Below are 12571 nucleotides of genomic sequence, written 5' to 3'. Positions count from 1 at the left end.
AAGAAAAACAGTATCAGTTTTTAAGAACTTAGAAAATCTGAATAAAATATGGACTTCAATTAATTTACCAATATTGGTTCGTAAGTTCAAACAATTATTTCATGCTAACCTAAGATATTAATGATAGGGAAAACTAGGTGTGGAATATGTGGGAACTCTGTACTGTCTTCTCAAAATGATCCTAAAAAGTGTATTTTTAAAAAGAAGATTTGATCAATTTATAAATTCAGCAATATTTACTAAATGCCTACTAAGTACTAAGTATAGTATATATAGTAGTGACAAAATGGTCATTTTCTCTCACCTCATAGAAATATATTCTGGAGGTAGACATTAAATGAACACATATGAAATTGTATACGGGCAAACCATGATGGGGTTAAGAAAAAAAAAGACAGGACATTAGGGAGACTAAAGAAGAAATCTAAATGTTGAGAGACAACTGAATGGTTTTAAGTGTAGGAGTCAAAATATACTTGAAATATGCCTCACCTGCTGGGTAGAGAAAGAACTGTTGAGCGAAACCATGAAAACAAGGAGTCCCACTAGAAAATTAAAAAATGGTGAGGCTTAGACTTAGGTATTGGCAACAATATGGAGCAGAGTTAATTATGACTGTTAATAGAAAGCTACTGGGTTTTAGTATTACTCTTTCTTGCTGCTTTATAGAAGTTCATTAGTTCAGTATGCTTTTAACTGCTTGTCTTGGGTTTTCTAGATAGATAAATATATTAACTGTTTAAAATGTTTAATTTCTTGATTTTTCCAGCATTTATACTTATTTATTTCTCATGTTTTGTCTGGTGTCTCTAGAACAATGTTGATCTTGTCAGTAGCAGCAAATATATGATTATTTTTAACTTTAACATAAAGCCACAAGACTAAATAAATGGTAGCTAATAAGAACCTAAGGCACATAATATGCTCGAGTGAGTCAAAAAGTACTTACATTACTGTCAAATTAATTTTGCTCAGACCTGTTACCTAATTTAAAAATACATATGAAAAAGGTTCCATTCATCATAGTCACAAAAGCTAAAATATCCTACAATCTTAACAGAAATACAAAAAAACTAAATGAATGTAACTCTAAAATATGAAGACATTAGAAACAAAACTAACAACCAGAAAACAATATATAAAATGGTAACAAGTATGTATCAATAATTACTTTAAGTTACTTTAATTGACCTTAATGCTCCAATCAAAACACACAGGGTGAAAAGATTAAATGAACAACAACAACAACAAACCACACAGGGTGGCTGAATGGATTAAAAAAAAAAAAAAAAAAGACCCACCATACTGTCTACAAGAGACTCACTTCAGATCTAAAGACACATGCAGACTTAAAGTGGAGATGGAAAAGAAATTCCATGCAAATGGAAAGAAAAAGCTAGAGGAGCAATACCTACCAGACAAAACTTTTAAAGCAAAGACTGCAACAAGTGTTATTACATAATGATAAAAGGGTCAATCCAAGAAGAGGATAGAACATTTGCAAATATTTACATACCTAACACAGAAGTACCTAAATATGTAAAGCAAATATTTTAACAGACATAAAGAGGGTAACTAACAATAATACAGTAATAATGGAAGACTTTAATAGCCCACTTACATTAATAGATTATCAAGACAAAAAAGTCAAAAGTAAATAAGGAAAAACTGTCCTCAAGTGACAGATCAAACCAAAGAGACTTATTAGATATACACAGAACATTTAATCTTCAAGCTGCAGAATACACATTCTTTTCAAGTGCACATTAAACATTCTCCAGGATCACAGTATGATCTCATGAGACCACAAAACAAGTCTCAATAAATTTAAGACTTAAATCATTGCAAACATCTTTTCTAAGCACAATAAAGCTAGAAATCAATTATAAAAATAAAATAATAAAATAAATAATAATAAAATAATAAAATAAAATTATAAAAATAAAATCATAGTTTGCCAGTATACAATTTCATATGTGTTCATATGTGTTCACCCAGGAGTGCCTGGGTGGCTCACTGGGTTAAGCCTCTGCCTTCAGCTTAGGTCATGATCTCAAGGTCCTGGAATCAAGCCCCTCATCGGGCTCTCTGCTCAGCAGGGAGCCTGCTTCTCCCCCCCTCCTCTCTGCCTGCCTCTCTGCCTACTTGTGATCTGTCTGTCAAATAAATAAAGTCTTTTAAAAAAATAAATAAAAAATAAAATTGAAAACAAAAAACCCACAAGACATGGAGACTAAACAGTATGCTACTAACCAACCAAGGGGTCAACAGAAAAAGAGAAAATCAAAAAATACCTTAAGACAAATGAAAATGGAAACTAGACTTTCCAAAATCTACGGGACACAGAAAAAGCAACTTTAAGGGAAAAGTTTATAAAAATAAGCAAGAAATAAAAATCTCAAATAAATAATCTAACTTTACACCTAAAAGAACTAGAAAAAGAACAACAACAAAAAAGCCCAAAGTTAGCAGAAGGAGGGAAATAATCCTCAACAGCAGTAATCATCAGGGCCGTGCAAATCGAAATCACAATGAAATATGATACCAGTCAGGAGGGCTCATGTTAAAAAGAAAAAAATAAGTGTTGGTGAGGAGGTCAAAATGTAAACTAGTACAGCCACTGTGAGAAACAGTATGGAGGTTCCTCAAAAAATTAAAAATAGAACTACCTTGGGGCGCCTGGGTGGCTCAGTGGGTTAAGCCACTGCCTTCGGCTCAGTTCATGATCCCAGAGTCCTGGGATCGAGCCCTGCATCAGGCTCTCTGCTCAGCAGGGAGCCTGCTTCCCTTCCTCTCCCTCTGCCTGCCTCTCTGCCTACTTCTAATCTCTGTCAAATAAATAAATAAAATCTTAAAAAAAAAAATAGAACTACCATGCAACCCTGCAATTCCACTTCTGGGTACTTACACAAAAACCCCAATCTAAAGAGATTTATGTACCCCTATGTTCACTGCACCACTATTTATAATAGCTAAGATATGCAAGCAACCTAAATGTCAAGACGATCACGGAAAGGCTAGCTTAGAACCCAAAATGTATCTGATCAATTAATATATAAGTACTGCCTTTTTATTTAATTTTTTTCTGTGCCTCTGCTCTTCTAGTTCGTATGACTGAAACACCTGGGGAACAAGAAGTTCCCGCACACAGCAGGGTTTGGCGGGGGGGGGGGGGGGGTAAGGAAGCATAAAGGTTAGCTCTGTGAACAAGGATAATACACAGACTGGTCATCATTGCTCAAGAGAACACCTGGGCCACCTATGGCATTCTGACCTTTGTAACACTACCTATATCCAGTTATTTTTTTCCCAAACACATGTCCATTAAGAATCAGTTTTTAAAATATCAAGAAGATCATGCAATGTTCTGCCTACTTGATTTTTTATCCATTTTCCTTTAGACTGTACAGGACTAATGTTTGAGAAGTTCACAATAATCTGATTCACCAGGGCATGAAGTCATACCACAGACCAATTAGCTATTTATAAATGGATCTGTCCTTATAATTTAAACCATGAATCTGGTACAACTACATGATAAAAAGGCGACTACTGACTACACCAGGAACCACGGAACATTTTTTATTTAATCAAGCATTCACAAGTATATGACAATAAGCGCCAACCCTTTCCTATTTAGGAGTAGTTATTATTAATAGTGTGTGCAAGAAAAAGACATGAAGTCTCAGTAGGTCATAAGTTTAATGAGTTATTGCTGTGATGAGGCTATCCAAAAATCTGATTTTGATCCCAGCTGTATTGACAGAAATGTGTAGTCTAGAATACACTACCCAGTCACAACCATCTTGTGCAGAGCTCTGGGCATTACCTATTTAAGAATGGGCCCTAGTAGACATGTCAAAAAACCACGTCACATTAAACGAGGATGAGAAAGCCAGGACTCCTTTCAAAAAGTTTAAGAAAACATAAACTTGATTAATAAGAGCCTAAATTATACTATAGATCCAACCGATACCAGTTAGGGAGGAGGTAAGTAGCAAATATCCCTTGTCTTTTGAAAATGGAGAAAACTAAAGCAAAGAGTACCAGAATGAGTTAATGCTCAGTGCTGAAAACAAAAGAAAGTGAGGTGGATACGTGTCAGTGTCCCCTCAATGTTGTAGAGACCAAACCTGGTAATTCAAGTATCAGGTGTTTTAGTTTCATATTTTAAATAGCTAGTTAACCACATTTTCATTTTTCTTCTTCTTTTTTTTGGTTACACAGTCTTAGAAATCCTTATTAAGGGATCAGTTCTAAAACGAGCAGCAGTGCAATGTATAATCAAATTATAACTAACTTTCCTTGGTCCTTATTCAAAATAGGTAACTACTAAATAAAATATTAACAGAACACTTTCACATTGCTATAGTTTCCTGTTACCCAGATCTCATTCTACACCTAGACAGCTCTGGCAACGAAGACACCATAGGAAGTATTTCTTACAGTAAACTTTATTTTCATTGATATTTCATTTGACATAATTCCAAAGTAGGTCTGTGCTCTAGGATGAGCCAAAGAACAAAAATCCTAAAGCTCTTAAGACACTTTTTTCATACTGTTCTGAGTAGGGCATGGGGTTTCAAGGCTCCCAAAGTTGATACCTAACATTTTACCCCTTGAGGCTTTACCCACAGATACATGAAGAAGAGAGAACACCATGTTCAATAATCAAACTGTACGAGAATATATAAGAAGCTCTTGGGTTACATATCACCCACCTCTTTAGGGTTGTAATGATAATGACTGATTTCTTCTGGAAAGTTCAGTATTATTTTTATTCTGTTTCATTAAGTAAAATGTCAGAATATGTTAAAATGCTGCATTTGTTTCTCTCAATACACTAAAAATAGTGGAAGTTTTTAAATTCTTCATGAGTCCAAGCGGGACATGGCTACTACTGATGGGGTCTACTCAAAAAACTAACTCCAAGTTTGGCGACCATCAGCAAACTGTTCAAAAGAAACACATAAACAAAAAACATCAGGTAAAGGACAGAACAGGCACTTGACTATTTTTACAAGAACTAAAACTGCACATCCTTCAAAACCACATGGTGAGGAGATGCCAAGGCAGAGCAGGCACAGGTGAACCTCCAATCCTGGAAGTACCAAAGGAGTAACATGCCAAGGGGCAGTCTTGCACCCCACTTGCCTTAAAACAGTACATGTGAATTCAGGAGCTTCTCATCTAACAGACAATAATTCAAAGAGATGAGCAAACGGAAGCCTGGGAAGACCAAGGTCTATCCAGGGTCACAGAGCTGGATCACGGTACACTTCCAGTCTCCCAGTTCACCACTCCTGACCTTGGTCTACACTGACTATAAAGCATTATGCTTGACAGCATCATAACTATGATCAAAGTCAGGTAAGAGATCTTTTTGCAGATATTTAAAAATTCTGTTCTCAGAGTATCTGTATTATACTTAAGGAATATTTTTATTTTTTAAATAATCTGGTTTGAGACAATAGGATTTAATCAAAATTCCCTTGTAGGAAAATTTTTAATAATAACGGATGCCCACACGACTCAGAAATATGGAACTCATGCTGAAAGTCCCAGAAAGAGCTGCGGTCATGGCTTTGCATGAAGCTCCTCCCACTGTAGGCAGGAGCCAGGACAGACCAAAACGCATTATGTGAGAGCCAATTCATGAACGCACTTACTTCGTTCTGGCATTAAATCAACTACTGTTTCTGCAGCCTTCCCTATTTGTGTGTAAATTACATCACTTCAATTGATATCCAGCATCAGGCACAGCAATAGTTAAGTCTTTGAATGCACAAAATCTTGGGGGGTATGAAACTAAACTCCATACTGGTGAAGAACAGCAAGAGAAAAGAAAATACCTGGCACCGGCAATTAAGCCCGCAGGCATAAATTTTCCCGAGTGATAGAATCTCATTCCCATAATGCCAGCTAAGGTTCCAGATGTAGCTGATGGGAAAGAGAAAAAGAATCAAAGATCATTACATCTTATATGCGGGAGAACGGATGTCCCACCCATCTTTCAAGGGCCAGACCCCATCTTATACTATCATCTCCTTCCCATGGCCACCCACGCTCTATGGGGCTAAGAACAAATACTGGAATGGAAGGTCCTCACAGGCTGAGCCAAACGGCCTTCTTGGCCTTACCTCCTACCACTCTTCAGCCACAGTTTTCTCCAAATTTGCCACAGATCTTTTTTTCCTATCCTGGCTGATGTATTTATACTGCATGCTCTTCTTGTCAACATCTGTTAAAACACCTATTATATGCCATGCACTGCACTAAGGGATGGAGGACAAAACTATCATCAAAAAAGATATTTTTTTAAAAAAGATTTTATTTATTTATTTGACAGACATTACAAGTAGGCAGAGAGAGAGAGAGGAGGAAGCAGGCTCTCTGAGAGCCCGATGCGAGGCTTAATCCCAGGACTCTGGGATCATGACCTGAGCCGAAGGCATAGGCTTTAACCCACTGAGCCACCCAGGTGCCCCATCAAAAAAGGTATTTAAACAGGGGTATCTGGGTGGCTCAGGTCATGATCCTGGAGTCCTGGGATGGAGCCCCGCATTGGGCTCCCTGCTCAGTGGGAGTCTGCTTCTCCTTCTGTCTCTCACCCTGCTCATGCTCTATCAAATAAATAAATAAAATCTTAAAAAAAAAAGAAAAGGTCTCTAAACAGTGGGTCCAGCCTATATGGGAAGATCAGGAAAGGACTTGCCGAGGAAGTAAAGATCAAGCAAAGATCTATAAAGTAGGAGTGAATGAACTAAAAGGGGAAGAAAGCACATTCCATGAGGTGGGAATAATACATCCAGGGCCTTGCGGTGAGAGGGAACTGAAGCTAAACTACAACTAGCAAGGAAGAAGGGCCAGACCACAGAACCTTGAGAGCCATACCAGGGACCATGGTCTTCATCCTCAGAGAAATGAGAAGTCATTTAAAGATTATCAAGCAGAGGGATACACGAGCAGAAGAGAGCTGTAAAAACAAAATTCTAGCTGTTCCATGGAGAACTGCGGCGAAATCAGGGCATGTAGGGTTACCAATTAAGACACTTCCTCAGGAATGCAGGCAAAATACAGGGATTACTGGGATGGGGACAGTGGTCATGGGGACAAAGGAGACAATTCAGGATATGTGCTGGAGGTGGTGTCAAGAGGACTTCTTGGTGAATGAGACAGAAAGATGGAAGGCAGGAGAGCAAGACCCAAAAGGATGGAGAACACCAGAAGACCAAGGTTATGGGAGAACAAGAGGTCAGATTTGGGTAGATGCCTTGAGACAACTAACAAAATATTTTAAGCACGTAACTGTATACCTAAGAGTAAAGCTTGGAGGAGAAACCCATTTGTGAATCAATGACCTGTTTTAATAGTAATTTAAGGCCTGGGCTCCAATGAGCCAAGCAAGATGGTATAAAGAATACAAAAAGAGCCAGGTCTTGGGGCACCTGGGTGGCTCAGTCAGTTAAGCAGTCAACTCTTGATACTGACTCAGGTCATGATCTCAGGGTCCTGAGATTGAGCACCACATTAGGCTCCGTGCTCAGCAGGGAGTCAGTTTGGGATTCTTTCCCTCTCCTTCTGCCCCTCCCCCTGCTCACTTGAGCTTTCTAATATGTAAATAGGTCTTAAGAAAAAAAATTTAAAAAGAGCCAGGTCTTAAGAACTTCAACATGTAATTGCCAAAAGGAAGATGGGTTAACAAAAGAGAACAAGTAGGGACGCCTGGGTGGCTCAGTTGGTTAGGCGGCTGCCTTCAGCTCAGGTCATGATCCCAGCGTCCTGGGATCGAGTCCCACATCGGGCTCCTTGCTCGGCAGGGAGCTGTCTGCCTGTGCTTGCGCTCTGTATCTCTCTCTCTCTATAACAAATAAATAAAAATCTTAAAAAAAAAAAAAAAAGAAAATGTTTAAAAAAAAAGAGAGAACAAGTAAATAAAAAGGAAAAGAGGAGAGTGGAAAATGTATTGGTCTATTATGCTAAGAAAGCTAACAGGCCACTAGAATAAGGATTAAAAAACGTATACTGCAAGGACATGTGCGTGGTTCAGTGAGTTAAGCATCCAACTTTGATTTTGACTGAGGTCCTGATCTCAGGGTCCTGGGATTGAGTCCCGTGAAGGGCTCCTCCGTGCGCAGTGGGGAGTCTGCCCAAGATTCTCTCTCCCTCTGCCTCTCCCCCATCTCATGAGTGCCACGCCCACTCTCTCTCTCAAATGAACATCTTAAAAAAAAAAAAAAAACTGGATTCTGAAAAATTCAGGTCACTGGCACAATCAGGGAAAACTATTTCCATGGACAAAGGAGACAAAAGCAAAAGACTGAGTGGGTCGAGAATGTGAAAGGGTTAGAAGTAAAAACAAGCAGTTTAACACACTGTTTAAGAGAAGTTTCTAAAGGGGAAGAAGGGCATCAACTTGGAGAAGGAAGTGGGGTCACAAGAGGTCCTTTTTTCTTCATTGGGTGAGAGAGGACACACGTGAACACAGGCAGGAGGGAGCCATCGGCATGGTGGAATCAAGTAAGAGATGGCATCTGTGGCAGAATAACACTCCAGAAGGTCAGGGAGAAGAGACCCAAAGGCTGGGTGGAGAGACTGGCCTTGGAGAGAAGAGAAACAGCACAGCGGGAGGTATGGTTGCTGACGGCACGCTGGAGCCCCCATGTGATGACTGCTGCTCTTCTTTAGGTGGGCAGTGCCAAGAGTGGAGGAGTGGAATCAGAAATGGGGAAAAAGTGAGCCACATGGATGGCCCAGTTGGTTAAGCGTCTGCCTTCAGCTTAGGTCATGATCCCAGGGTCCTAGGATCGAGTCCTACATTGGGCTCCTTTATCCGCAGGGAGCCTGCTTCTCCCTCTGCCTGCTCTGCCTGCTATTCCCCCTGCTTGTGCAGTTGCTCGCTCTCTGATAGATAGATAGATAGATAAATTCTTTGGGCGCCTGGGTGGCTCTATTGGTTAAGCGACTGCCTTTGACTCAGGTCACGATCCTGGAGTCCCAGGATCAAGTCCCATGTCGGGCTCCCTGCTCATCAAGGTGTCTGCTGCGCCTGCTGACCTCCCCCCTCTCATTCTCTCTCAGATAAATAAAATCTTTAAAAAAAAAAAAAAAATGGAAAGAAGTCTGAACGTCTTTCAGGAACCTGAGTGAGGGAGCTGTGAGGCAGCCCGAGAGCTGGGCACCTCCTCCTTTTGCAGCACACCCCCACATTGGCCATTGCTGATCTCTACTGCCCAGCCCATGGCAACTCGTGCAAACCACTCCGTTAACATGCTTGTTCTCCCCACTATACTTTTAAAGGCTAGAACTATAAATTTCCCAACTCTGCGGATTTGTGGAGACCGTGAGATGCCCACAGTTCTAGCGCAGAGCATGGGTGCAGCTCAATAAAATAAAAATGCCCCCAAAGGCCCCCTGGTAAGCAGTAATCTTCCCTTTCCGGCACTCCTCACTCTCTGTGCAGCTCACAGGGCACTTCGGCAGCCCCGCAGATGGTTTCATGTCAGTCAAGGTAAAGGCTCCTTGAAGGCAAGGCCTCTGCCATACATTTAGCTCAGTGCTAAAGGGCTAATATTTTCAAATGTGAAAAATACTGATGCAAACCTAAGCCTGACATGTGATCCTCTGCGAATGCTCAAGCACAGTCTTCAGTGGGCCATCATAATGATTAAGAGACCTATACTTGCCCTTGCACAGCTTTATTATTAATTTCATTGGCTAAATCTAAATTCATGAGGCATGAAAACCTTTCCATATTCTGTACTTAGAAAACAAACAGAAACCAGCACAACTCCCCCCACCCCCCCCATTTTAAAACTCCCCTAGAACTTGGCAGAAGTAGTAAAACTGTCTTCATGTGAAGAACCTGCCAAATTCCACCAAACCAGAGCCTCTTGGTAGAGGACTCTGGATACATAATTGTACAACGGAGACAGTGACACTGACATACCTAGGAACACCCAAATGTTCCTCGGATCCTGAGACAGCTGATAAGCACCCAGGCCTGCTAAGCTACCAAAAAGCAGCCCAGCAGCCAGTGACGGGACACTACCTACAAGAAAGCAAACAGAGTCCTGCATTATAATGTCAGCCACTCATTTCATTAACAGAATTCACAAGATTTCCTTTACCTTTTACTGCAAAAAAAAAAAATTTTTTTTTTCTCAACACAGTTCATAACCAAGGAGCTCTCAGGCAGGAAAACGTTTGGGGGAGTTTGCTATTTTACAGAAAAGGCAGGGTAATAGCACACTAATCCTCTTTTTAACTAGACAGATACTTCCAACTGGAGTGAAAAGAAGGGCTCCTAACCAGGCCTGACTAACCTGTCAAGGGCTGGAACTGTCTGTAGTTAGAACTCAGGCAAATCCCCCAAAGGAGAGGGATATAAGGGAAGGGAGTTAAAAAACAAACAAACAAACAAATAAAAAACAAAACATAACTGGAGAATAAGAATTCTGTGTGTGTGTTGGGGTGGAGACGCAGGCTAGAACTGAGGTAGAAACAGCACAGTTACTGACAGACCTATGTCTAAAGCGGAGACTTCAAAAAAATGAGCAGGGAAAGAAAAGAGGTTTCTTCCTACTTAGCACAGAGATGACACTCTGGGGGTCAAGGCTGATGTGTGGTAGTCAGTGATAATAACAACCTACTACCACCCCTGCCCAGCAGCTTTAGATAAAGAACTGAAGGACAAGTGAGTAGACAAGAAGCCTGACTTAGGTCAACCAGATAATGGAAAAGTGAGTGCAAGAGCAGCTATACAGATAATAAGCCCGCCCTCAAGCTAGAGGCCTTAAAGCAAACTTGACTCAAAGGAGATCGCACTTCAGGGACTCACTCTTTACCAGCCACAATGTGAAAATCTTAGGAGGTTTAAGCGGCTACAAATCATACCTGCTTTTGCATAGCCAATAATGCCACCAGAAGCAACCAGGGCTGCATAGCCAAAGCCAATCCAATGTAAAGGCACTCTGAAAATGAGAGCATAAGAAATCAGTGTCCAATTGTGGCTTAAAAAAATAAGAAAAAAAAATTACAGGATGGGATTAAAACATCATTCCAGAACAGTGATAGGACTGTACAAATGAACATAAATCCCAGAGATCAGATGACTTGCTGTAGCTGGTGACAGAGCTGGAACTCAAACCCAGGTCCCTGCACCTACATGTCCACCCTCTCACATACCCTGGTGCTCTCCAGCAGCCTATTCTCACGGTCCTTTCCAGATAAGGAAGCTAGCTCTGGTTTTGAGAAGTTGCTGGCTATTCCTCTCCCATTCAGTGTACTTACAGTGGGCCAGAGTCCTTCTGCATTGCTCTCTTTCACTCTCACCAGACAGAGTACACCAGGCCAGCACCTGCGGAGGCGGGGACTAGGTCAGAGATGGTTAACTGCAGGGCTCTCTAGCAGTCAGAAGGAAATGGACCCAAGTTCCAGCTCCACCCCTCAGTAACTAAGAAGTAGCAGTCAAGCTACTAAACTCTCTTAGCCTCAGCTTCCCTCACTGTACAGAAGGGTAAGAATGGTAGAAATTTCCCAGGGCTCCTGTGAGCATTAAACAGGGTAATAGGAAAAGTGCTTAGCACATAGTAAAATGCTGAGCAGATACCAACCGTTTTGGTAATAACCTCCATTCTAATAACACACGCCTACAGGAAATGGAACGCAATTCACTGACCAGCTCTGTACAGATGAGTTTACCTTCTCCTCAGCTAACCAGTTTATTACTCAATCAGAAACTAAGTATCCCCTGTGTCCTTAATCGAGCTATTTTAATTGCCCCTTTCTGCCCTTGCCCCAAGGATTCAATTATTGCAACACTCAACATCTGCAAAACTTTTGGACGGTTATTTACTCTTGCATCCAAATCACAGCTCGTTAGACTGAGCTCGGCGAGGGGGTAAAATACTGGAAAGCCCAAGTCCTAGTTAACGTGGGACACTTCGCAGGGTGTAACTCCTACCTTCTTAAAGAAATGCGTTTGGCATCCAATGAGTTTTAAAGCCTGGAAGCAATTCATACCTGTTTTGTTTTAAACTTTTAATTGTGGGGCAGGGGAATGCCAGGGATTAATTCCAAGTAGCGCCGAGTTACTGAGACTCTCAAGGAGCTGGAGCAATAAAATCCACAGGGAACGAGTCACCACCGCGCTACATCGGTAAGCATTTGTCTCAAGAGCACAGGGATTCTGCAAGGTTCACACAGTTTTTCAGGGAAGCACAAAATGCGCGACCAGAAAGGCAACTATGACGCAGCCTAACGCTCCTGCCTGGGTCTGAGGGACGAAGAGTGGGCGGGAGCAAAGCCTCTCCTGCAATCCCCCCAAAGTCACAAAGGTATAGAATAATAACAATTCCCAAGTACCGAACCGCTTTGCCGTAGGTCCACACCGGCCTTCCCAGGGGCACAAGCCGAGGGGCGGACTGCACTGGTCCCGCCGGAAGCGACGCCGCGCGCTCTGCGCCCCGGCGGTAAGGCGGAGCGTGGGGCGGGGCAAAGCCTAGAGCGGGGCTTGGGGAGGGGTGGAGTCGCGCCGCGCGCAGGCGTCTCGGGAACGGGAGACGCATCG

General features: G+C 41.5%; 1 protein-coding gene across 2 annotated transcripts; it reads right to left on the bottom strand.

The window, feature by feature from the left end:
• Positions 1-4436: 4436 nt before the first annotated feature.
• Positions 4437-12514, bottom strand: TMEM14C (transmembrane protein 14C). Of its 2 annotated transcripts, none has more exons than XM_059179247.1 (6): positions 12367-12514; positions 11293-11359; positions 10897-10973; positions 9950-10051; positions 5853-5940; positions 4437-4952 (listed from the first exon to the last, which is right to left on the bottom strand). In XM_059179247.1, the coding sequence occupies exons 2-6, from the start codon at positions 11313-11315 to the stop codon at positions 4898-4900; spliced, it is 345 nt and encodes a 114-aa protein (XP_059035230.1). In that variant the 5' UTR covers positions 11316-11359; positions 12367-12514; the 3' UTR covers positions 4437-4897. The 2 variants fall into 2 exon arrangements, with proteins under 2 accessions (XP_059035230.1, XP_059035232.1); XM_059179249.1 differs by having other exon boundaries at positions 12372-12503.
• Between the last annotated feature and the right edge of the window lie 57 nt (positions 12515-12571).

This window comes from Mustela lutreola, chromosome 6, assembly GCF_030435805.1.
Source record: "Mustela lutreola isolate mMusLut2 chromosome 6, mMusLut2.pri, whole genome shotgun sequence".
NCBI lineage: Eukaryota > Metazoa > Chordata > Mammalia > Carnivora > Mustelidae > Mustela > Mustela lutreola.
This window is presented reverse-complemented; position numbering and strand designations above follow the sequence as displayed.